Source organism: Scyliorhinus canicula, chromosome 2 (genome assembly GCF_902713615.1).
Source record: "Scyliorhinus canicula chromosome 2, sScyCan1.1, whole genome shotgun sequence".
NCBI lineage: Eukaryota > Metazoa > Chordata > Chondrichthyes > Carcharhiniformes > Scyliorhinidae > Scyliorhinus > Scyliorhinus canicula.
The window spans coordinates 278845620-278869216 of NC_052147.1; the positions used below are offsets into that span (position 1 = coordinate 278845620).

Below are 23597 nucleotides of genomic sequence, written 5' to 3' on the forward strand. Positions count from 1 at the left end.
AGCGCTATCAATTGCACTTAAAGACTCGAATCGGTACAAGAGAGGCTTTATTATAGTTAGATGTTTATCCTCCGACTGCAGCTGGTAGAATGGCAGCTCAGGAGAACTCATCCATATTTATACGGATCCCTGTGGGCGGAGCTAGCCGGCAGGGGCTACCGACGAACCTGTAATACAGGTACTGCTGTACATCCCCTAATACAGGCACACACACAATTACACGGTGGTCGATCACCACACTATGAAAATCCCCTGGGCTATAACGGCAATGCCATCACCGCACTGGGATCCTGCCATCTGCTCGTCTCCAACAGGAGCATTCACGCAAGGCTAAGGTTTGAAATCGTCAAGCCAGACAGGGCCTCCCTGCTCGGCGCACATGCCAGCAAGCAGCTAAACCTTGTGCAGCAGGTCTACACAATGACCCCCCCCCCCCCCCCCCCCCCCCAACGTGGATCTTCAAACCGGCATTGACAACATCCTCGCTCAGTATCTGGATGTGTTTGACGGGATGGGCACTCTGACATATCGGTACAAGATCCCGCTGCGGACTGATGCCACGCCTGTGGTCCACGCTCCACGCCTGGCTCCACTGAAGGAGCGCCTGAAGGCGCAGTTAAAGGATGTTCAGGACCAGGGCACCTTCTGAAAAGTTACGGAACCGACTGACTGGACCAGCTCGATGGGATGTGCAAAAAAGCCTTCAGGGGAGCTGCGCATCTGTATTGATCCCAAGGATCTCAACCAGAATATAATGCGGGAACACTACCCCATCCCGAATCGGGAGGAACTAACAAGTCAGATGGCACACGCCCGGTTTTTCACAAAGTTAGATGTGTCCCACGTGTTCTGGCAAATCCAGCTGGATGAGTCCAGCAGAAGGCTCTGTACCTTCAACACACCGTTTGGCAGGTCCTGCTACAATTGTATGCCGTTCGGCATTGTCTCGGCCTCGGAGATCTTCCATAGAATCATGGAGCAGATGATGGAGGGCATTGAAGGGGTTCATGTGTATGTGGACGACGTTATCATTTGGTCCACAACCCCCGAAGACCACATCTCTCGTCTCCAGCAGGTATTCCGCCGTGTCCATGCCAACGGCCTCAAGCTGAACAGGGCCAAGTGTAGCTTTGGCATGTTGACACTGAAGTTCTTGGGTGACCAGATACTTCAGCAGGGTGTGGGCTCCGGACACAGACAAGGTCAAGGCCATCGAAGCCATGAAGACCCCTGAAGACAAGAAGGCGGTGCTGCACTTCTTAGGAATGGTAAAAGTTTTGGGCAAGTTTATCCCAAACCTGGCCTCACACACCACGGCCCTCAGACACCTGATGAAAAAGTCTACTGCCTTTGAGTGGCAGGCAGCTCATCAAGCAGAGCAGTTGGAGCTGAAAGCCAAGATCCCACTGCACCTGTATTGGCATTTTTTGACCCTGACAGGGGAATTAAAATCCCGACAGATGCGAGCCAGGACGGCATCGGCGCTGTGTTGCTCCAGCGCGATGACACCTCATCCTGGGCACCGGTTGCCTACGCATCACGGGCGATGACACCCACCGAGCAGCGGTACGCCCAAATTGAAAAGGAATGCCTGGGCCTTCTTACTGGAATTCTCAAGTTCCACGATTATGTCCACGGCCTGCCCACGTTCACCGTCGTGACGGACCACAGGCCTCTGGTCCACATTATCCACAAGGACCTGAACGACATGATGCCCCGGCTGCAGCACGTGGCTGAGAGCTAGTCTGCTTCAGTCAGACGGAGGAATCACACTTAGGTTAGCGAGAGTCGAACTCACAGAGAACTGAGCTAACTGTGACAGGTTCAATAAATCAAATTGAACTAACTTCAAGGTCTGGAGTCTATTTCAGTTATAGCTGCATCCAGTTGCAGCCCGTGTTATCTCAGTGTGCTCAACACGACAAACATTACCTTTATTTGAACAGTAGGATAACACGTACAAGCAGAACCAGCACGAGGCTCTACATAGAACTATCTCTCTCCATGCTCTGTTGCTTTTAAATTTTGTTTTATTTTTCCCTGGGATGTGGGCATCGCTGGCAAAGCCAGCATTTGCTGCCCATCGCTAATTGCTCTTGAGCTGTGGTCCTGGAGTCACATGTAGGTCAGACCAGGTACGGACGGCAGATTTCCTTCCCTCAAGGACATTAGTGAACCAGATGGGTTTTTATGACAATCAATGATGGCCACAATTCGGCCCCGGGTCACTGTCCATGTGGAATTTGCACATTCTCCCCGTGTCTGCGTGGGTTTCGCCCCCACAACCCAAAGACGTGCAGGGTAGGTGGATTGGCCGTGCTAAATTGCCCCTTAATTGGGAAAAATGAATTGGGTACTCTAAACTTTTTTTTGAAAATGATAGTCACAATTACTGAGTCTAGCCTCCATTTCTAGATTTTATTAATTTAATGCAAATTCCACCAGCCAGCAGAGATGGGATTAGAATCTGTGCCCCCAGCGCATTACCCTAGGACTCTGGATGACTAGCCCAGTGTTATTACCACCACACCACTGTCGGCCCATGTCATGTGATCTTATGTTACTGATAATGTACCTGATGAAGGAGCAGTGCGCCAAAAGCTAGTGATTCCAAATAAACCTATCGGACTTTAACCTGGTGTTGTAAGACTTCTAACAATGTAGATCAGGGGCGGGATTCTCCGTCGCCCGATGATGTAATCGGGACGCCGATCGGGTGGAGAATGGCTTCTGATGCTGGAATCGGGGCAGGCGCGGTTCGATGGTGATTGGCGATGCTCTGCCCCCTCCTTAGGGACGCGTGCCGCGCGCCATCAGCTGATCCACCCACGATGCTCCGCCCCCGATGGGCCGAGTTCCCGAAGGCGCGGGCCACGTGTGGTCCCAGTGATCGGGAACCTGGCGTGCCGGCTGCAGATGGTGTCCAGCGCCGCCACCATCGGCCAGAGTCCGTGCCGCTGGCTGGGGGGGCTTCTGCTAGGGCTGGGGGAGTGGTAGTGGGGTGGCCAGGGGGTGGGCTGAGGGGTTGGGGTGGGCGGGTACGCAGTGCAGTACGGACAGCGCCATGTTTCCCAGCGCAACTGGCGGTGGTGGGGGGGGGGGGGGTAGGCAGGCGTAGCTGCAGCTTGTCAGCCCTGCGCATATGCGGCCCTGAACCCACAGACTCTCTGGCCGTTCTCCACGCGATCCACACAGCCAGTGCTAGCCCCTCACCAGTACCGGAATCGGGGAGGGATAGGCGCTGATTTCCCCGTCGGGGAGCACCATGGATTCTCTGTTGGCAACGGCCCTTAGCCTCAGAGTCCAGCCCCATATCTTTACATAACACAAACCCTAAATATGACAACTCCCTTCAGTCTCTGACTCTAATAAATAGTATTTACATTATCCTTCTTCTCCTCTGGAAATCTCTGTCTTCACCTGTGGCTAATGCCGATAAGCCGTGTGGTGGTTTCATCAACCTGTCTGACCGTGTTCTCGCCTCTCCTGGAGGTGGTAAAGAATTCTGGTTCTCTCTGGAACTCTGTCGCGTGGCGTGTGAACCTGTTCAGGTTTTATCCTGTTCATCCGGATAGTTAGTCCACTGCATGGTCTTCTTGTAGATATGAGTCCATAATCTTCTTCCCATCAGAAGACCTGACAGAGGCAAAACATGCTGAAGTGTTGTGGAGCAGTAGCTCAACAGTGCTAAGTTGATATCATCATTCCGGTTTATCAAAGCTTTGACCATTCTTCCTCCTCTCTTGGACTCTCCATTTACTTGCGGGCTCCTGGGTGAATTAGTTCTCTCGACAAATCCGTAGGCTTCCGTAAGTTTCTTGAACCTTTCATTCCCAAACTGTGGCCCACTGCCTGAAATGGCAAGATCCGGAAAAATTTGTTATGGTGGATCCGTGAGGTTGCGTCATGAAGGCGTTTAAACTCAATCCACCTGGAGTAATGGCCAACAACTGTGAACAGTGTCTTCCTCTTGAGCTCAAAAATGTCCATTCCGAAGTGTTTCCACATCCGGAGGGAAAGAGGGTACCACCCAGTGGTTCTTTTCCCCCTTGGCGATGGATTGCACAGGTGATGCAGCTGAAATCAGGTCCTCTCATGATTTTGAGATCCCAGGCCACCAGATTAACGTCAGCTCCCTGGCACCACATTTTGTGATGCCAAGATGGTTTGTTTAGCACACTGCGGCTGGTTTAGCACACTGGGCCAAATCGCTGGCTTTGAAAGCAGGCCAGCAGCACGGTTCGATTCCCGTACCAGCCTCCCCGGACAGGCGCCGGAATGTGGCGACTAGGGGCTTTTCACAGTAACTTCATTGAAGCCTACTCGTGACAATAAGCGGTTTTCATTTTCATTGCATTTCATTTAGTGAGGGACCTCGAGTCTGATAACTCTTGGTATGACTAATCACCCATCATAGATGAATAGGTTCCCCACAATACCGAGATGTGTGCTTTGCTCAGAGTACTGTTTTCGGGTGAAATTGTTCGGCACACATTCTGCACACCCATTTTTGCAGTGTTCTCTAATTTTAACACTTTCTTTGTCGGTTTCCTATCCTTCCTGTACTTTGTTCAGCCCTTGCCTGGTTGCTGGTTAGTGAGCAGCAAGACTCTACGTCTTGAACAAGATTGATGTCCTCTTGTTCAGGCCATGCCAGTGTTCATGCTCAATGCATCTGCTGCTGACTGCTGCTCATCTTCTGTATTCGATCCTGGCACCTAACCTCATGTGTCTCAGCAGTAATCTCTGGACTCTCGATAACATCTAGTTCCTTGGGATTAAATAAAGTGGCTTGTGGTCTGTTTGGATTGTTAGCTGGAGACAGGAGGCATCAGGTGTGGCCAGTAAACCTCTCACAGACCCACCTGGCTTCCTTCTCAATTACAGCAAATCTTCGTTCCGATTCAATCAATGATCGAGATACATAATATACTGGTTTCTCCATCTTTTTGCATTTTGCATTCTACCCCTGTCATTATACATCCACAGCAACTATTGCGAGCAGTCATGGGTCACAGTGTGCCAATATGCCTGGCGAAATAAGCATGTTCTTGATATTCTAGAAGACATTTGTTGATACTCCCCCCCCCCCCATCACCATGCTTGGTCTTGTCTGAGCAAGTGCCAGAGGGATTTTTTTGTCAATGCCTGATTATGGAGGAATGTTCCTACCTGATGGATCATCCCCCATGAAGTGTTGGAGCCACAAACTGTAGTGGGCAGCCGGCATAGCGATATTGTCACTGGACCAGTAATCCAAAGGCCCAGAGTACTCTGGGGTCCCAGCTTCAAATCCTGCAATTTGAATCCAATGAAAAATCTGGAATTAGAAGTCGAGCGATGACCATGAAACCATTGCCCATTACGACACTTAGGAGAAACACTTGGGGGCTGTAGAAGGGGTCATCTGCCTCAAAAAACTCATCTGGTTCACTAGGGGCGGGTTTAGCTCACTCAGCTAAATCGCTGGCTTTTAAAGCAGACCAAGCAGGCCAGCAGCACGGTTTGATTCCCGTACCAGGCGCCGAAATGTGGTGACTAGGGGCTTTTCACAGTAACTTCATTGAAGCCTACTCGTGACAATAAGCGATTTTCATTTTCATAATGTCCTTTAGGGAAGGAAATCTGCCGTCCTTACCTGGTCTGGCCTACATGTGACTCCAGACCCACAGCGATGTGGTTGACTCTTCACTGCCCCCTCAAGGGCAATTTGGAATGGGCAATAAATGCTGGCACGGCCGGCGGTGGCCACGACCCATGAACAATTTTTAAAAAAAATTGCCTCGGTGTTTTGGTCTCATGCCTGATGTGCGATTGATGTGTCCCTGAAATTCTGTGATGGGTTGTGAAAACTCACATTGACTGTTGAGAGTTATCCCCATTTCTCCCAACTGTCCTCTCACTCTTATCTCACAGTATGGGTGGACCCATGGATCAGGATATCGCCCATGAGGCAGATGACCCCTTCTGATGCCCCCAAATACCTGCCACTGTCTTGTGAAAGATTTCAGGAGCTGATGTGATTTCAAAGGCAAGACAACTGAAACCGTTGGGGCGATTTTCCAGCCGCGTTGCGCCTGGCGCGAATCCCGTTATGTCGGGAAAACTGCACGAGAGGCATGAACTAAGCTGACAATCTATATTCAGTGGTGGGAGGCGAAATCAGGCACCGCGGCACAGTGGTTAGCACTGCTGCCTCACAGCGCCAGGGACCCGGGTACGATTCCGACCTCGGGTGACTGTGTGGAGTGCTCCACTTCCCCCCCCCCCCCCCCCCCCCCCCCCGTCTGCGTGGGGTTTCCTCCGGGTGCTCCGGTTTCCACCCGCAATCCAAAGACGTGCCGGTTAGGCGGATTGGCCGTGCTAAAATCGCACCAAAGTGTCCGAAGGTTAGGTGGGGTTACGTGGATAAGGGTGGGTTGTGGGCCTAGGCAGGGTGCACTTTTGGAGGATCAGTGCAGACTCGATGGGCTGAATGGCCTCCTCCTGTACTGTAGGGAATTCTACGATTCCATGAATAATCTGCCGCTCTCATTCTGTTGCTCAGCTTCCAGATCTGGACAGCAGTCTGTTTGAAAAGTTTCTGCCTGACAAGATTGGTGAGTACGGAGTTTAAATCAATAACTGTTTTGAAAATGGGCAGGCATGAACCTTCTGAGATTTATTGCTTGAGTTGCAAAACGCATTTCATGCTTTTGGATTTAATGCCGCATTAAAATTAATAGTTTAACTGAATATCCTCATAGATCCCTGAATGATGTTAGTTTTTGGTGGGAGAATTTACCAATTTATGAAGTTACGATGGGCAGCAACCAAGCTCCAGCAATCAGGGGTGACAAATCCATCATTTCTGAATGTTTATGTATTCTTATGTACTTTTAAAATTATTTTTGTGGGATGTGAGTGTCGCAGGCCATGTCAATATTTATTACCCATCCCTAATTGCCCCTTGAGAAGGTGGTGGTGAGTCGCCTTCTTGAACCGCTGCAGTCCCTGAGGTGTAGGTACACCCACAGTGCTGTTAGGGAGGGAGTTCCAGGATTTTGACCCAGCGACAGTGAAGGAACGGCCGATATATTTCCAAGTCAGGGTGGAGAGTGACTGAGGGGGGGGGGGGGGGGGGGGACGTGCAGGTGGTGGGGTTCCCAGGTGCCTGCTGCCCTTGCCGTTCTAGATGGTCGAGGTCATTGATTTGGAGCCTTGGTGAGTTGCTGCAATGCAGCTTGTAGTTGGTGCAGGCGGCTGCCACTATGCTCGGTGGTGGAGGGAGTGAATGTTTAAGGTGGTGGATGGGCTGCCAATCAAGGGGGGGCGCTTTATCCTGGATGATGCCCAGCTTCTTGAGTGTTGTTGGAGCTGCGCTCTTCCAGGCACATGGAGAGTATTCCATCACACTCCTGACTTGCGCCTTGTAAATAGTGGATAGGCTTTGGGGGGGGGCGGGGTCAGGAGGTTAGTTACTCGCTGCAGAATTGGCCCCCATGTTCAGAGGAAGTTAACGAGTAGGAGATACCAGACAGTTTACCAAACCTTGCCTTCACCCTGGTGGTTGAAACTTCATGTTGGACATCTCTTCCCTCCTGTGGCCCTCACCCTTCATTTAACCGCCCTCCCCCCCACCCCACCGCCCCCACCCCCCATCTCCTGCGGGATACAAAATAAAAATAAAAAGCTAATGCCAATAAGACATAGATATAGACAGTGCAGAAGGAGGCCACTCGGCCCATCGAGTCTGCACCAGCTCTTGGAAAGATCACCCCACCCAAGGTCCACACCTCCACCCTATCCCCATAACCCAGTAACCCCACCCAACACTAAGGGCAATTTTGGTCACTAAGAGCAATTTATCACGGCCAATCCACCTAACCTGCACATCTTTGGACTGTGGGAGGAATCCGGAGCACCCGGAGGAAACCCACGCACACACGGGGAGGATGTGCAGACTCCGCACAGACAGTGACCCAAGCCGGAATCGAACCTGGGATCCCGGAGCTGTGAAGCAATTGTGCTATCCACAATGCCACTGTGCTGCCCTTACAAAATAAAAATAAAACGCTAATGGCAATAAGGGGGGAGAAAATGACTGCCAACACCTCTACTGCACTCCCAGGTGATACAAACCTGTCCAGGAGACTTCACAAACCAAGGGTTATTTATGAAGACAATGGCCTTCTGGGTGATATGATCTTTGTCTTCGTCAAGAATTGGACATGTCCAATTTCCAGGGTTGCCAATTGTGATTAAATGTATTCCTGGAGGATTCATCGCATGACCTGCCCCCATGCTCCATCCATTAGTCGACCAACACTTCTGTCCTCATGATGCACGCCCTTCCTAGACCAATCGGAAAGCAAAAAGACTCTCTACCCAATTGGATGGATGTTGTCGACCAAACAACCCTTTTATCCCTATTTTCAATATTTTATATCTGGCATCGAGAAATGCTAAAAATAATGACAGGGAAAAAAAATCAATTATTTAAATGTCCCGATGATTTTCCGCCAGGGTTACACACAGCAGTATCCTGGAGATTGTTCTTCAATCCCTGGAGACTCCAGGCCAACCCTGGAGTCTGGGAATCCCTAATAATACCCTCCCCTTGCTACCACACACCTATAGTCACCCTCAGCTTTACCCTTCAACATCATCATCGTGACAAATGGTGAAGTAGGCTCGAAGGGCGAATGGCCTCCTCCTGCTCCTATCTTCAATGTTTCTATCATGGGATCTCCACGCTTCCCAGTTCCTGCTGCTCAGGTGTTTAAGACGCAACCTGAAGTTTGAGACATCAGGTCAAGGCACATGGACATAGAACATAGAACATGGAACATTGCAGCGCAGTACAGGCCCTTCGGCCCTTGATGTTGCGCCGTCCTGTGAAACCCCTCTAAAGTCCCTCTACACTATTCCCTTATCATCCATATGTCTATCCAATGACCATTTGAATGCGTTTAGTGTTGGCGAGTCCACTACTGTTGCAGGCAGGGCATTCCACTCCCTTACTACTCTCTGAGTAAAGAATCTACCTCTGATAGAACAGTACAGCACAGAACAGGCCCTTCGGCCCTCAATGTTGTGCCAAGCCATGATCACCCTACACAAACCCACGTATCCACCCTATACCCGTAACCCAATAACCTCCCCCTTAACCTTACTTTTATTAGGACACTATGGGCAATTTAGCATGGCCAATCCACCTGACCCGCACATCTTTGGACTGACATCTGTCCTATATCTATCTCCCCTCAATTTAAAGCTATGTCTCCTCATGCTGGACATCACCATCCGAGGAAAAAGGCTCTCAATGTCCACCCTATCTAATCCTCTGATCATCTTGTATGCCTCAATTAAGTCACCTCTTAACCTTCTTCTCTCTAACGAAAACAGCCTCAAGTCCTTCAGCCTTTCCTCACATGATCTTCCCTCCATACCAGGCAACATTCTTGTAAATCTCCTCTGTACCCTTTCCAATGCTTCCACATCCTTCCCATAATGCGGCGACCGGAACTGCATGCAGTACTCCAAATGACCGAAACTCAGTGGGCGAGATTCTCCGCAAATGCGGAGAGTCGTAAAGGCTGCCGTGAAACTGGCCGTGTTTCACGGCAGCCTTCATGCCCGTTCCCGGGACCCGATTCTCCCCCCCCATCGGGCTAGGAGCGGGACCCCGGGAATCACGGCGTTGCGGCCTTAACGACCGTCGTTAAGGCCACGCGCCAAGATGACTTGCGGCTGGCGTCTGTATGACGTCAGCCGCGCATGTGCAGGTTGGAGCCGGCTCCAACCCGCGCATGCGCGGGTGACGTCATCACGCCATTGACAGAACCCGCGCATGCGCGGTTCTGCATTTCTCCACCGCTGCCCGACAAGATGTGGCGGCTTGATCTTGTCGGGCGGCGGAGGGGAAATAGTGCGTCCCTTTTGGACGCAGGCCCGACGATCGGTGGGCACCGATCGCGGGCCTGTCCCCTCCCGAGCACAATGGTGGTGCTCCCGCCCCAAACGGGCATCCAGCGCCTGTTTTTACGACGGCAGCAAGCAGGTGTGTTTGCTGCCGTGAAAAAACGCCGATTCGTGACGTGGGTCGGGCGAGGGGGGGGGGGGGGGGGGGGGAGAATAGCGGGAGGGCGCAAAAAATGTCGGGAGGCCCTCCCGCTATTCTCCCAACCGGCGTTGGCAGCGGAGAATCGTGCCCAATTCCTCTACCAATAAAAGCTAACACACCGTCCGCCTTCTTAACAACCCTCTGGACAGGGCCGAATGGACAGAGGCCCAATCTGGGGGTTTAGTGTTGACAATGAAAGCGGTTTAATCTGATACCGTTTCTTCCCGGACAGGGCTGGAACCTGATGCTGACATCTACATGAACTTCATGAAAGCCCATGAGTGCTACGATGCAATACCAACCAGTTCCAAACTTGTGGTGTTTGACACTACTTTGCAGGTGAGAGAAGAGATGAGTCAATGGGTGTGAGGGAAGGAACGTTAGCTAAGAGCATGGTTTACATAGATTTATGGGCAAGGAAATAGGCCATTCAGCCTAGCTGGTCTGTTCTGGTTTTTATACTACATAAATTTCTCCTCTCAACTCACCCCATCAACATGACCTTCTGTCACCCTCATGCAATTAACCAACATTTCATTCAGGGTATCCCCCTGAACCACTCCCTGTGGTAACAGGTTCCACATTCTCACCACTCTCTGGGTAAAGATGTTTCTGCTGAATTTCCAGCTGGATTTATTTGTGACCATTTTGTGGCCTGTAGTTTTCGTTTTCCCCAGAAGTGGAAATATTTTCTCTGCCCCATCAATATGGATTTGGAAGAGGTTGTTCCGTGTATCCTGCTCAGACTACTGAGGACGTGCTGGAAATGGCTGGAAAAAAATAGGGCAGCACGGTGGCGCAATGGTTAGCACTGCTGCCTCACAGCGCCAGGGACCGGGGTTCGATTCCTGCCTTGGGTGACTGTGTGGAGTTTGCACTTTCTCCTCGCGTCTGCGTGGGTTTCCACCGGGTGCTCCGATTTCCTCCCACGCTCCAAAGATGTGCAGGTTAGGTGAATTGGATATGTTATATCACCCCTTTGTGTGAGCTACCACAACGAGGGATTGGGCCTAGGCTAGGTGGGGTGGTCTTTCAAAGGGTCGGTGCAGACTGGATGGGCCAAATGGCCTCTTTCTGTACGTAGGGATTCTACGATTCTATGAAAAGAGGAAGTTAGTGAAGAACATCAAAGAGAGGAAGATACAACAGGGACAAAGGATATTGGAGCATGAGGAGGCCATTCAGCCCTTCGAGCCTGTTCCGCCATTCAATACCATCATGGCTGCTGATCCACTTCAATGCCTTTTTCCCCACACAATCTCCATATTCCTTTATGCCATTAGTATTCAGAAACCTGTCAATCTCTACTTTAAACATACTCAATGACTGAGTTTCCACGGCCCTCTGGGCTCGAGAATTCCTAAGATTCACAACCCTCTGAGTAAAATAATTCCTCCTCATCTCAGTCCCATGTGGCTCCCCTTATTTTGAAATTGAATCCCCAACAAGGGAGACATCTTACCTGCATCTCACCTGTCTATTCCTTTAAGTATTTTGTAGGTTTCAATGAGATGACCTTTCATTCTTCGAATCTCCAGAGAATGCAGGCCCAGTTTGCCCAATATCTCTTCATAGGACAGTCCCGCCAACCCCAGAGCAAGTCTGGTGAATCTTCGTTCCACTCCCTTCTACGGCAATAATACCCTTCCTATGTAAAGGGGACCAAAACTGCTCACCGTGCTCCAGGGGCAGTCTAGCCAAGCTCCTCCACAATTGAAACAAGACCTCACTACTCCTGTACTCAAATCCTCTTGCAATAAAGGCCAATGTTCCGTTAGCCTTTCTAACAGTTTGCTGCACCTTTATTCAGTGACTTATTGACAAGGACACCCAGGTCCATTTGTACATCTACACTTTCCAATTTCTTACCATTTAGGAAAGACTCCCTCCACACACATTTGCTTCTTCTACCAATGTTTAGTTTTAGTTCAGAACATACAGTGCAGAAGGAGGCCATTTGGCCCATCGAGTCTGCACTGACCCACTTAAGCCCTCACTTCCACCCTATCCCCGTAACCCAAAAACCTCTCCTAACCTTTTTTTTTGGTCACTAAGGGCAATTTATCATGACCAATCCACCTACCCTGCACGTCTTTGGACTGTGGGAGGAAACCGGAGCACCCGGAGGAAACCCACGCAGGCACGGGGAGGACGTGCAGACTCCGCAGACAGTGGCGCAGCGGGGAATCGAACCTGACACCCTGGCGCTGTGAAGCCACAGTGCTATCCACTTGTGCTACCGTGCTGCGGTAAAGTGGGTAAAGTGGATTACCTCACGTTTTTCAATATTATATTCCATCTGCCATCTCCTTGCCCACTCACTAAATCCGTCCAAATCCTCTTGAAGTCGCTTTGCATCTTCCTCACAACACACATTCCCACCGAGCCTTGTCTCATTTGCAAACTTGGAAATATTACATTTGGTCCCTACATCCAAATCACTGATATATTGTGGACAGCTGGGCCCAAGTACTGATCCTTGCGGTACCCCACGGACCACAACCTGCCAATGGGAGAATGATCCAGGGGCTGGTTTAGCACACTGGGCTAAATCGCTGGCTTTTAAAGCAGACCAGCAACACGGTTCAATTCCTGTGCCAGCCTCCCCGAACAGGCGCCGGAATGTGGCAACTAGGGGCTTTTCACAGTAACTTCATTTGAAGCCTACTTGTGACAATAAGCGATTTTCATTTTCATTTATTCCTATTCTCTGTTTTCAGCCTATCAACCAGCCCTCAATCCACAACAGGATATTGCCTCCCGTACCTCCCGGTCAGGGGAGGGGGTAAAAGAGGAGGCGGTGTTGTATTGTTAATTAAGGAGTCCATTTCTGCAGTAAGAAGGGACAATATCTTGAAAGGGTCTTCAAATTAGACTTTGAGGGTAGAATTTAGGAATAAAAAGGGGGCAGTCACACTGCTGGGAGTGAATTATAGACCACCAAATAGTCAGCGGGCATTAGAGCAGTAGATTTGTCGGCAATTCACTGAGATATGTAAAACAAAATAGAGTAATTATGTGAAGGGATTTCAAATTTGAACATGGAACATACAGTGCAGAAGGAGGCCATTCGGCCCATCGTGTCTGCACCAACCCACCCAAGCCCTCACTTCCACTCTATCCCCGTAACCCAACAACCCCTCCTGATCTTTTTGGCCTCTCAGGGCAATTTATCACGGCCAATCCACCCAACCTGCACGTCCTTGGACCGCAGGGGGAAACCGGAGCACCCGGAGGAAACCCATGCGCAGACTCCACACAGACAGCCACCCAGCGCGGAATCGAACCTGGGACCCCAGCGGCGCGAAGCGACAGTGCTAACCACTGTGCTACTGTACCACCCAGGATGGCATGGAGCTCAGTCATTGCAAAAAAAAGAATAAAAGCCAGATTGCCAGGACCTTTATAAAAACAGATGATTTGTTTTGCAAGACAGGAAACCACAAGCATATTTGGTATTTTCAAACGTCAGCCGTGGTTCAGTATTACCCTTCTCACAAAGGAGTCAGAAGATCTGTATTTCAAGCCCCACACCACTGACCTGAGCACAACATTGATGCTGACACAACAAGTGCAACAACCAAAGGAGTGATGCTCTGTAGGTGGTTCCACCTTTCAGAAAGGGCTGTGTACCCTTTGAAGTGTCGTCACTGGTTAACGCAGGATAAGTGACAGGCAGGTTGGCATGCAGCAAGCTCCCATAAACAGCAAAATAGTGACAGAGGGGAGTGCTGAGGGGGTGGGGCCAACTGACCTACAGCTTAAAGTCCAACTTTCTTGAGCAGGGATGAATGGGAATATGGGAAAACAAATTTCTAGCCATCCAACACTTTATCCTTAAACAAAGAGGCTGATGCTCTGACTTTCAGAATTCTTGCACGTATTGATAGGATGAAACTTCAAATTAATTTAGCATGCCCTTTAGAGGGTGCAGATTTCCTGAAATGCATTTCAAGAGAGTTTTTTATATCAACATGTTGAAGGTCCAACAGGGACATGGTGCAGGGCGAGACCTAATTTGGGGGAACAAAGTCGGACAGGTGTTCGAGGTAGCAGTGGGGGAGCATTTTAGTAATAGTGACCACAACACTGTACATTTTAAATTTGTCATGGAAAAGGAAAAAGATTGTCTTCCAAAAATGGGTTTTGGATTGGGGGGAAAGCTGATTTTATTAAAATAAGGCAGGATCTGATCGAAGTAGACTGGGAACAGCTACTTCAGGGTAAGTCTGCTGCAGAATGGGGGGGGGGGGGGGGGGTTTGTGCAGGGGGAGAGGGAGGGGGTGTTCAAAATGGAATTGGCGAGAATACAGTTCCTCAGACAGAGGTGCTGGAGGTTTTGGTGGGTTTCAAACTGGACCAACCCCCAGGTCTGGATGAGTTGTACACCAGGCTGTTGTGGGAGGCAAGGGAGGGAATTATATGGGTTGTGACCCAAATTTATAATTCCTCTTTAGCCATGGGACAGCTGGTGTCCCATTTTTCAAGAAGGGTGGTAGAGATAAACCAGGGAATTACAGCCCAGTGAGTCTCACATCAGTGGTAGGGAAACTATTGGAGAAAATGCTGAAGGACAGAATCTATCTCCACTTGGAGACGCAAGGTTTGGTCAGGAATAGTCAGCACGGCTTTGTCAGAGGGAGGTCATGCCTACCAAATTTTATGGAATTTTTTGAGAAGGTGACCAGGTGTGTAGATGAGGGGAGTGCAGTTGATGTAGTTTACATGGATTTCAGCAAAGCCGTTGACAAGGTTCCACATGGGAGGCTTATAAAGAAGGTAAAAGCACATGGGATCCAGGGTAACGTGACAAGTTGGATCCAAAATTGCCTTAGTGGTAGGAGACAGAGGGTGATGGTAGAGGCTTGTGTACCACAGGGATCTGTGTTAGGTCCCATATTGTTTGTGATATATGTAAATGATATAGAAGGGTGGGGGGTGGGGTGATGATAAGTGAGTTTGCAGATGACACAAAGATTGGCCGGGTGGTTGACAGTGAAGAGGAAGGTCTTAGGTTGCAGGAGGATATAGATGGATTAGTCAGATGGGCAGATCAGTGGCAGATGGAATTTAACCCTGAAAAGTGCGAGGTGATGCACTTTGGAAGGACTAACCAGACAGGGGAGCACTCAATGAGTGGTAGGAGACTAGGAAACTCAGAGGAACAGAGGAATCTTGGGCTGTTTGTCCACAGATCCCTGAGGGCGGCAGGTCAGGTTAATAGGGTAGTTAAGAAGGCGTACGGGACACTTACCTTTATCAGTCGTGGCATAGATTATAAGAGCCATGATGTGGAGATGCCGGCGATGGACTGGGGTGAGCACAGTAAGAAGTCTTACAACACCAGGTTAAAGTCCAACATGTTTGTTTCAAACACTAGCTTTCGGAGCACTGCTCCTCACCTGAGGAAGGTGCAGTGCTCCGAAAGCTAGTGTTTGAAACAAACATGTTGAACTTTAACCTGGTGTTATAAAACTTCTTACTAGATTATAACAGTAGGGAGATTATGTTGGAACTGCCCAAGACTTTGGTTAGGCCAAGTTCAGTTCTGGTTGCTACACTATAGGAAGAAAATTATTGCACTGGAGAGGCTGGATAAGCTCAGGTTGTTTTCTTTGGAGCAGAGGGGGAACCTGATTGAGGCGTATAAGATTATGAGGGGATTAGGAGGGGAAGGAGAGAAAGCAGCTATTCCCCATTTGAAGGGTCAATGACAAGGGACTTAGAGGGATGTGAGGAAAGAATATTCACCAGAGGGTGGTGGGAATCTGGGGCGGGATTCTCCGACCCCCCGCTGGATCGGAGAATCGCCGGGGGCCGGCATCAATCCCGCCCCCACCGTGTCCCGAATTCTCCGGCATCAGAGATTCGGCGGGGGTGGGAATCGCTCCGCGTCGGTCGGCGTGGTCCCCCTGGCGATTCTCCGGCCCGCGATGGGCCGAATTCCCGTTGCTGTCACTCCTCTCCCGCCGGCGTGGATCAAACCACCTACCTTACCGGTGGGAGCAGGCGGCACGGGCGGGCTCCGGGGTCCTGGGGGGGGCGCGGGGCGATCTGGCCCTGGGGGGGTGCCCCCATGGTGGCCTGGCCCGCGATCGGGGCCCACCGATCGGCGGGCGGGCCTGTGCCGTGGGGGCACTCTTTCCCTTCCACCTTCGTCACAGTCTTCACCATGGCGGACGCGGAAGTGACCCCCTCCCCTGCGCATGCGCGGGGATGACGTCAGCAGCCGCTGATGCTCCGGCACAATCGCGGACTTCCGCCAGCCGGCGAAGTCCCTTCGGCCCCGGCTGGCGTGGCGCCAAAGGCCTTCCATGCTAGCTGGCAGAGCGCCAACCACTCCGGCACGGGCCTAGCTCCTCAATGTTAGGGCTTAGCCCCTAAAGGTGCGGAGACTTCCTGCACAGAGACTTCCGCACCTTTGGGGTGGCCCAAAGCCGAAGTGGTTCACGCCACTCCATCACGCCGGGACCCCCTGCCCCGCCGGATAGGGGAGAATCCCGGCCCTGGAATGTGCGGCCTGCGAGGGTAGTTCAGACATGAAACCTCACAATCTTTAAAAGTACTGGGATGAGCAATTGGAAAGTCGTAACTTTCAAAGCTATGGGCCAAGTGCTGGAAGGTGTGATTCGTGTAGATTTAGAGTAGCTTTTCATCGGTGCAGGCTTGATGGGCTGAAGGGCCTCTTCTTGATTCTACCTTCACTTCCTCCCCTTTATCAATTCTTTTAGTAACATTCTCAAAAAACCCCAACAGGTTCATAAAACATGATCCCCCCATTCATAAATCCATCTTGGTGACAAACCAGATCATTATTATTCAAGTGTCTATTTATCACATCAATCTGGGGCAGCACAGTGGCACAGTGATTAGCACTGCTGCCTCACAGCGCCAGGAACCTGGATTCAATTCCGCCCTTGGGTGACTGCGCGGAGTCCGCACCTTCTCCCCGTGTGTGCGTGGGTTTCCTCCGGGTGCTCCAGTTTCCTCCCACAGTCCAAAGATTTGCAGGTTGGGTGGATTGGTCATTAAAGTGAAATGTCACAAGTAGGCTTCAAATGAAGTTACTGTGAAAAGCCCCTAGTCGCCACATTCCGGCGCCTGTTCAGGGAGGCTGGTACAGGAATTGAACCGTGCTGCTGGCCTGCCTTGGTCTGCTTTCAAAGCCAGTGATTTAGCCCTGTGCTAATCCAGCCCCATGCTAAATTGCCCCTCAGTGTCCAAAGATGGTTAGGCTTTTTGGGATAGGGCAGGGAAGTGGGCTTGCGTTGAGTGCTCAATCAGAGGATCAGTGCAGACTCGATGGGCCAAATGGTCTCAAATCGCTGGCTTTTAAAGCAGACCAAGGCAGGCCAGCAGCACAGTTCAATTCCCGTACCAGCTGGGGGACCCTGACTTTTCGACAGTTGCAATTCCCGCTGGAAGCCTTTTGGGAGATTCAATGGCCTCGTCCCATCACCAAATCGGGCGCGACACGACCGTTGAATCGCGCCCAAGGTTGCTTTGGGGGGAAGTTGCAAATGGTGGCATTCCCATGCGTCTGCTGCCCTTATCCTTCTAGGTGGGAGAGGTCATGGGTTTGGAAGGTCAAAGGACCTGTCAAAGGACCCTCAGTGTTTTGCTACAGCGTATCTTGTAGATGTTACACACGGCTGCCAATGTACATTGGTGGCGGAGGGACTGAATGTTGAAGGCGGTAAACAGAATGCCAATAATGCATGCTGCTTTGTCCTGGATGGTGTTGAACTTCTTTTGTCAAAATAAAATTCCAATTAAGGGACAATTTAGCACGGCCAATCCACCTACCCTGCACATCTTTGGTTTGTGGGGGTGAGACCCACGCAGACACAGGGAGAATGTGCAAACGCCACACGGACAGTGACCCGGGTCCGGGATCGAACCCGGGTCCTCAGCGTCGTAGGCAGCAGTGCTAACCACTGCGCCACCGTGCCGCCCCTGGGTGTTGAGATTCTTGGGTGTTGCTGGAGCTGCACTCAACCAGGCAAGTGGACTGGAGGCAGTTGACTTTTGTGGAATCATAGAATGTACAGTGCAGGAGGCCATTCGGCCCATCGAGTCTGCACCGGCTCTTTGGAAAGAGCTCCCTACCCAAGGTCAACACCTCCACCCTATCCCCATTACCCAGTAACCCCACCCAACACTAAGGGCAATTTTGGACACTAAGGGCAATTTAGCATGGCCAATCCACCTAACCTGCACATCTTTGGACTGTGGGAGGAAACCGGAGCACCTGGAGGAAACCCACGCACACACGGGGAGGATGTGCAGACTCCGCACAGACAGTGACCCAAGCCGGAATCCAACCTGGGACCCTGGAGCTATGAAGCAATTGTGAAGGAATGTGTGAGGACAGTAAAGGACAGACGCGGAGTCAACATTCTGAGACGAAGATGACACCAAGAAATAAAAGAACAAATTCTACCATAATTTTATGGATCTCCATCTGGGCAAAGCCCAGTCTTCTCGTTTCTAGAGGAAAAGGCCGCAACCTGTTTAATGCTTCGTGAGTTCAGCACGGTAGCATTGTGGATAGCACAGTGGCTTCACAGCTCCAGGGTCCCAGGTTCGATTCCCGGCTGGGTCACTGTCTGTGCGGAGTCTGCACGTTCTCCCTGTGTGTGCATGGGTTTCCTCCGGGTGCTCTGGTTTCCTCCCACAGTCCAAAGATGTGCGGGTTAGGTGGATTGGCCGTGATAAATTGCCCTGAGTGTCCAAAATTGCCCTTAGTGTTGGGTGGGGTTACTGGCTAATGGGGATAAGGTGGGATACGGTGGAGGTGTTGAACTTGAGTAGGGTGCTCTTTCCAAGAGCTGGTGCAGACTCGATGGGCCGAATGGCTTCCTTCAGCACTGTAAATTCTATGAACCTCTCAGTTTTGGCAGTTATTCTGGGAAATCATTTGTGCACCTTCTCCAGTACCTCAACGTCATTCTCCTGAAGACCAGGAACGTTTATAATAACTCCAGCAAACTAAGCTTAATGTAATTTCTGTGCCCTAACTTCCATCCCTTTGGATGGTGTTCACTTGGTGCATGACTGTGTTAAACTGGATCATTACTGTCAGTGGCCGTCATTACTGTACCCCCAGATCCCTCGGTTCCTCCACCCACTCAGACACACATTTTCCAAGGAATCTGTGGCTTTTTGAACGACCTCAAAATGATTGCTATTGAGGTGCCATCGGCAATTCCGTGTCGCAGATCCTGGTCCTTGATCCTGGTTCTCGGCAACGGTGGGAGACACAACCTTCGGGGGGGGGGGGGGGGGGGGGGGAACCCCAGAACTAGAGGAAAGTTGTTTTCTGGTTTCTACACAGGTGAAGAAAGCGTTCTTGGCAATGGTCGCAAACGGAGTGAGAGCAGCTCCACTCTGGAACAATAAAGAACAGCGCTTTGTCGGTGAGTTTTAAACCCCTTTCATCTGAACATGACGGGAACAGAATCTGGGAGATTTGATTGTCGGTAAGAATTGACCCACAACATCAAACTTGCATTTCCAAAGGGCCTTTCATAAATGACCGCAGGATGTCCAAAAGTACTTTACAGGCAATGTTCTGTTTTTAAATGTCGTCACTGTTTTCATTACATTTACAGAGCATCTTGCCAACTAGTCACTGTTGTAATATTGGAAACGCAGCAGCTACTCTTCACACAGCAAGTTCCCACGAACAGCAATGTGATAATGGACAGCGAATCTGTTACATTGATCTTGGCTGAGGGATAAATTATGACCAGGGATAAATATTGTGAGAACTCCCCTGTTCTTCTTCAAGACTGGCTTTGGGAACTTTTGCACCAATCTTCTGAAGGGCAACTCGGGATGGGCAATAAATGTCGGTGGATGGGGCCGTTGGAACAGGCCCCCGTGGCGATTCTCCGCGGTCGACCGGCCAAACTCCCGCCGGCGTGGTTTACATGTGGTACCACCCGGCGGGAGCTGGGACCCGCAGCCGCGGTGGCGGTCCTGGTGGGGGGGGGGGGGGGGCCTCACTGGTGGCCAGGCCCGCGATTGGGGGCCACCGGTCGGCGGGCCATCGTGACCTGGGAGGGAGCTATCCGCCATGTCTGCGGCGCCCGTGCCAAGGTGGGCCGCCGTGCGCATGCGCGGCCGCATGGTTTGGTTAGCAGGTCCCCACCAGGAGCCAGAGCTATGGGACGCAGGCCGGGGCTCTGCTAGCCCCCTGGAAAATGGAGAATCACTCCGGACCATCGAGGGAAATGTCCGGAGTGATTCTCGCCTGTTTTCCGGGAGGCGTGGGAACTTAGTCCCCAGAAGCAGAATCCCGCCCAGGATCTTAATTTACTGTCTCGTTCAGAAGACAGCATCTCTGACAGGGCAGCACTCCCTCAGTACTAACCCTCCGACAGTGCAGCGCTCCCTCAGTACTGACCCTCTGACAGTGCAGCACTCCCTCAGTACTGACCCTCTGACAGTGCAGCACTCCCTCAGTACTGACCCTCTGACAGTGCTGCACTCCCTCAGTACTGACCCTCTGACAGTGTAGCACTCCCTCAGTACTGACCCTCTGACAGTGCGGCACTCCCTCAGTACTGACCCTCTGACAGTGCAGCACTCCCTCAGTACTGACCCTCTGACAGTGCGGCACTCCCTCAGTACTGACCCTCTGACAGGGCAGCACTCCCTCAGTACTAACCCTCTGACAGTGCACCACTCCCTCAGTACTGACCCTCTGACAGGGCAGCACTCCCTCAGTACTGACCCTCTGACAGTGCAGCACTCCCTCAGTACTGACCCTCTGACAGTGCAGCACTCCCTCAGTACTGACCCTCTGACAGTGCAGCACTCCCTCAGTACTGACCCTCTGACAGTGCAGCACTCCCTCAGTACTGACCCTCTGACAGTGCGGCACTCCCTCAGTACTGACCCTCTGACAGTGCAGCACTCCCTAAGTACTGACCCTCTGACAGTGCAGCACTCCCTCAGTACTGACCCTTTGACAGTGCTGCACTCCCTCAGTACTGACCCTCTGACAGTGCAGCACTCCCTCAGTACTGACCCTCTGACAGGGCAGCACTCCCTCAGTACTGACCCTCTGACAGTGCACCACTCCCTCAGTACTGACCCTCTGACAGTGCAGCACTCCCTCAGTACTGACCCTCTGACAGTGCAGCTCTCCCTCAGTACTGACCCTCTGACAGTACGGCACTCCCTCAGTACTGACCCTCTGACAGTGCAGCACTCCCTCAGTAATGACCCACTGATAGTGCAGCTCTCCCTCAGTACTGACCCTCCGACAGTGCGGCACTCCCTCAGTACTGACCCTCTGACAGGGCAGCACTCCCTCAGTACTGACCCCCTGACAGTGCAGCACTCCCTCAGTACTGACCCTCTGACAGTGCAGCACTCCCTCAGTACTGACCCTCTGACAGTGCAGCACTCCCTCAGTACTGACCCTCTGACAGTGCAGCACTCCCACAGTACTGACCCTCTGACAGTGCAGCACTCCCTCAGTACTGACCCTCTGACAGTGCAGCACTCCCTCAGTACTGACCTTCTGACAGTGCGGCACTCCCTCAGTACTGACCCTCTGACAGTGCAGCACTCCCTAAGTACTGACCCTCTGACAGTGCAGCACTCCCTCAGTACTGACCCTTTGACAGTGCTGCACTCCCTCAGTACTGACCCTCTGACAGTGCAGCTCTCCCTCAGTACTGACCCTCTGACAGTGCAGCACTCCCTCAGTACTGACCCTCTGACAGTGCAGCACTCCCTCAGTACTGACCCTCTGACCGTGCAGCACTCCCTCAGTACTGACCCTCTGACAGTGCAGCACTCCCTCAGTACTGACCCTCCGACAGTGCAGCACTTCCTCAGTACTGACCCTCTGACAGTGCGGCACTCCCTCAGTACTGACCCTCTGACAGTGCGGCACTCCCTCAGTACTGCCCCTCTGACAGTGCAGCACTCCCTCAGTACTGACCCTCTGACAGTGTAGCACTCCCTCAGTACCGACCCTCTGACAGTGCAGCACTCCCTCAGTACTGACCCTCTGACAGTGCAGCACTCCCTCAGTACTGACCCTCTGACGGTGCAGCACTCCCTCAGTACTAACCCTCTTACAGTGCAGCACTCCCACAGTACTGATCCTCTGACAGTGCAGCACTCCCTCAGTACTGACCCTCTGACAGTGCAGCACTCCCTCAGTACTAACCCTCTTACAGTGCAGCACTCCCACAGTACTGACCCTCTGACAGTGCAGCACTCCCTCAGTACTGACCCTCTGACAGTGCAGCACTCCCTCAGTACTGACCCTCTGACAGTGCAGCACTCCCACAGTACTGACCCTCTGACAGTGCAGCACTCCCTCAGTACTGACCCTCTGACAGTGCAGCACTCCCTCAGTACTGACCCTCTGACAGTGCGGCACTCCCTCAGTACTGACCTTCTGACAGTGCGGCACTCCCTCAGTACTGACCCTCTGACAGTGCAGCACTCCCTCAGTACTGACCCTCTGACAGTGCGGCACTCCCTCAGTACTGACCCTCTGACAGTGCAGCACTCCCTCAGTACTGACCCTCTGAAAGTGCGGCACTCCCTCAGTACTGACCCTCTGACAGGGCAGCACTCCCTCAGTACTGACCCTCTGACAGTGCACCACTCCCTCAGTACTGACCCTCTGACAGTGCAGCACTCCCTCAGTACTGACCCTCTGACAGTGCAGCACTCCCTCAGTACTGACCCTCTGACAGTGCAGCACTCCCTCAGTACTGACCCTCTGACAGTGCAGCACTCCCTCAGTACTGACCCTCTGACAGTGCAGCACTCCCTCAGTACTGACCCTCTGACAGTGCGGCACTCCCTCAGTACTGACCCTCTGACAGTGCAGCACTCCCTAAGTACTGACCCTCTGACAGTGCAGCACTCCCTCAGTACTGACCCTTTGACAGTGCTGCACTCCCTCAGTACTGACCCTCTGACAGTGCAGCACTCCCTCAGTACTGACCCTCTGACAGGGCAGCACTCCCTCAGTACTGACCCTCTGACAGTGCACCACTCCCTCAGTACTGACCCTCTGACAGTGCAGCACTCCCTCAGTACTGACCCTCTGACAGTGCAGCTCTCCCTCAGTACTGACCCTCTGACAGTGCGGCACTCCCTCAGTACTGACCCTCTGACAGTGCGGCACTCCCTCAGTAATGACCCACTGATAGTGCAGCTCTCCCTCAGTACTGACCCTCCGACAGTGCGGCACTCCCTCAGTACTGACCCTCTGACAGGGCAGCACTCCCTAAGTACTGACCCCCTGACAGTGCAGCACTCCCTCAGTACTGACCCTCTGACAGTGCAGCACTCCCTCAGTACTGACCCTCTGACAGTGCAGCACTCCCTCAGTACTGACCCTCTGACAGTGCAGCACTCCCACAGTACTGACCCTCTGACAGTGCAGCACTCCCTCAGTACTGACCCTCTGACAGTGCAGCACTCCCTCAGTACTGACCCTCTGACAGTG

General features: G+C 51.9%; 1 protein-coding gene across 3 annotated transcripts in view; it reads left to right on the forward strand.

The window, feature by feature from the left end:
• LOC119962174 (5'-AMP-activated protein kinase subunit gamma-1-like) overlaps window positions 1-23597 on the forward strand; it is a 66670-nt gene that overhangs the window by 1250 nt on the left and 41823 nt on the right. For all 3 annotated transcript variants that reach the window (XM_038790122.1, XM_038790121.1, XM_038790123.1), the window contains exons 2-4: window positions 6546-6599; window positions 10338-10444; window positions 19443-19524. In XM_038790122.1, coding sequence (XP_038646050.1) covers window positions 6546-6599; window positions 10338-10444; window positions 19443-19524 — 243 coding nt within the window. The remainder of the gene's footprint in view (window positions 1-6545; window positions 6600-10337; window positions 10445-19442; window positions 19525-23597) is intronic.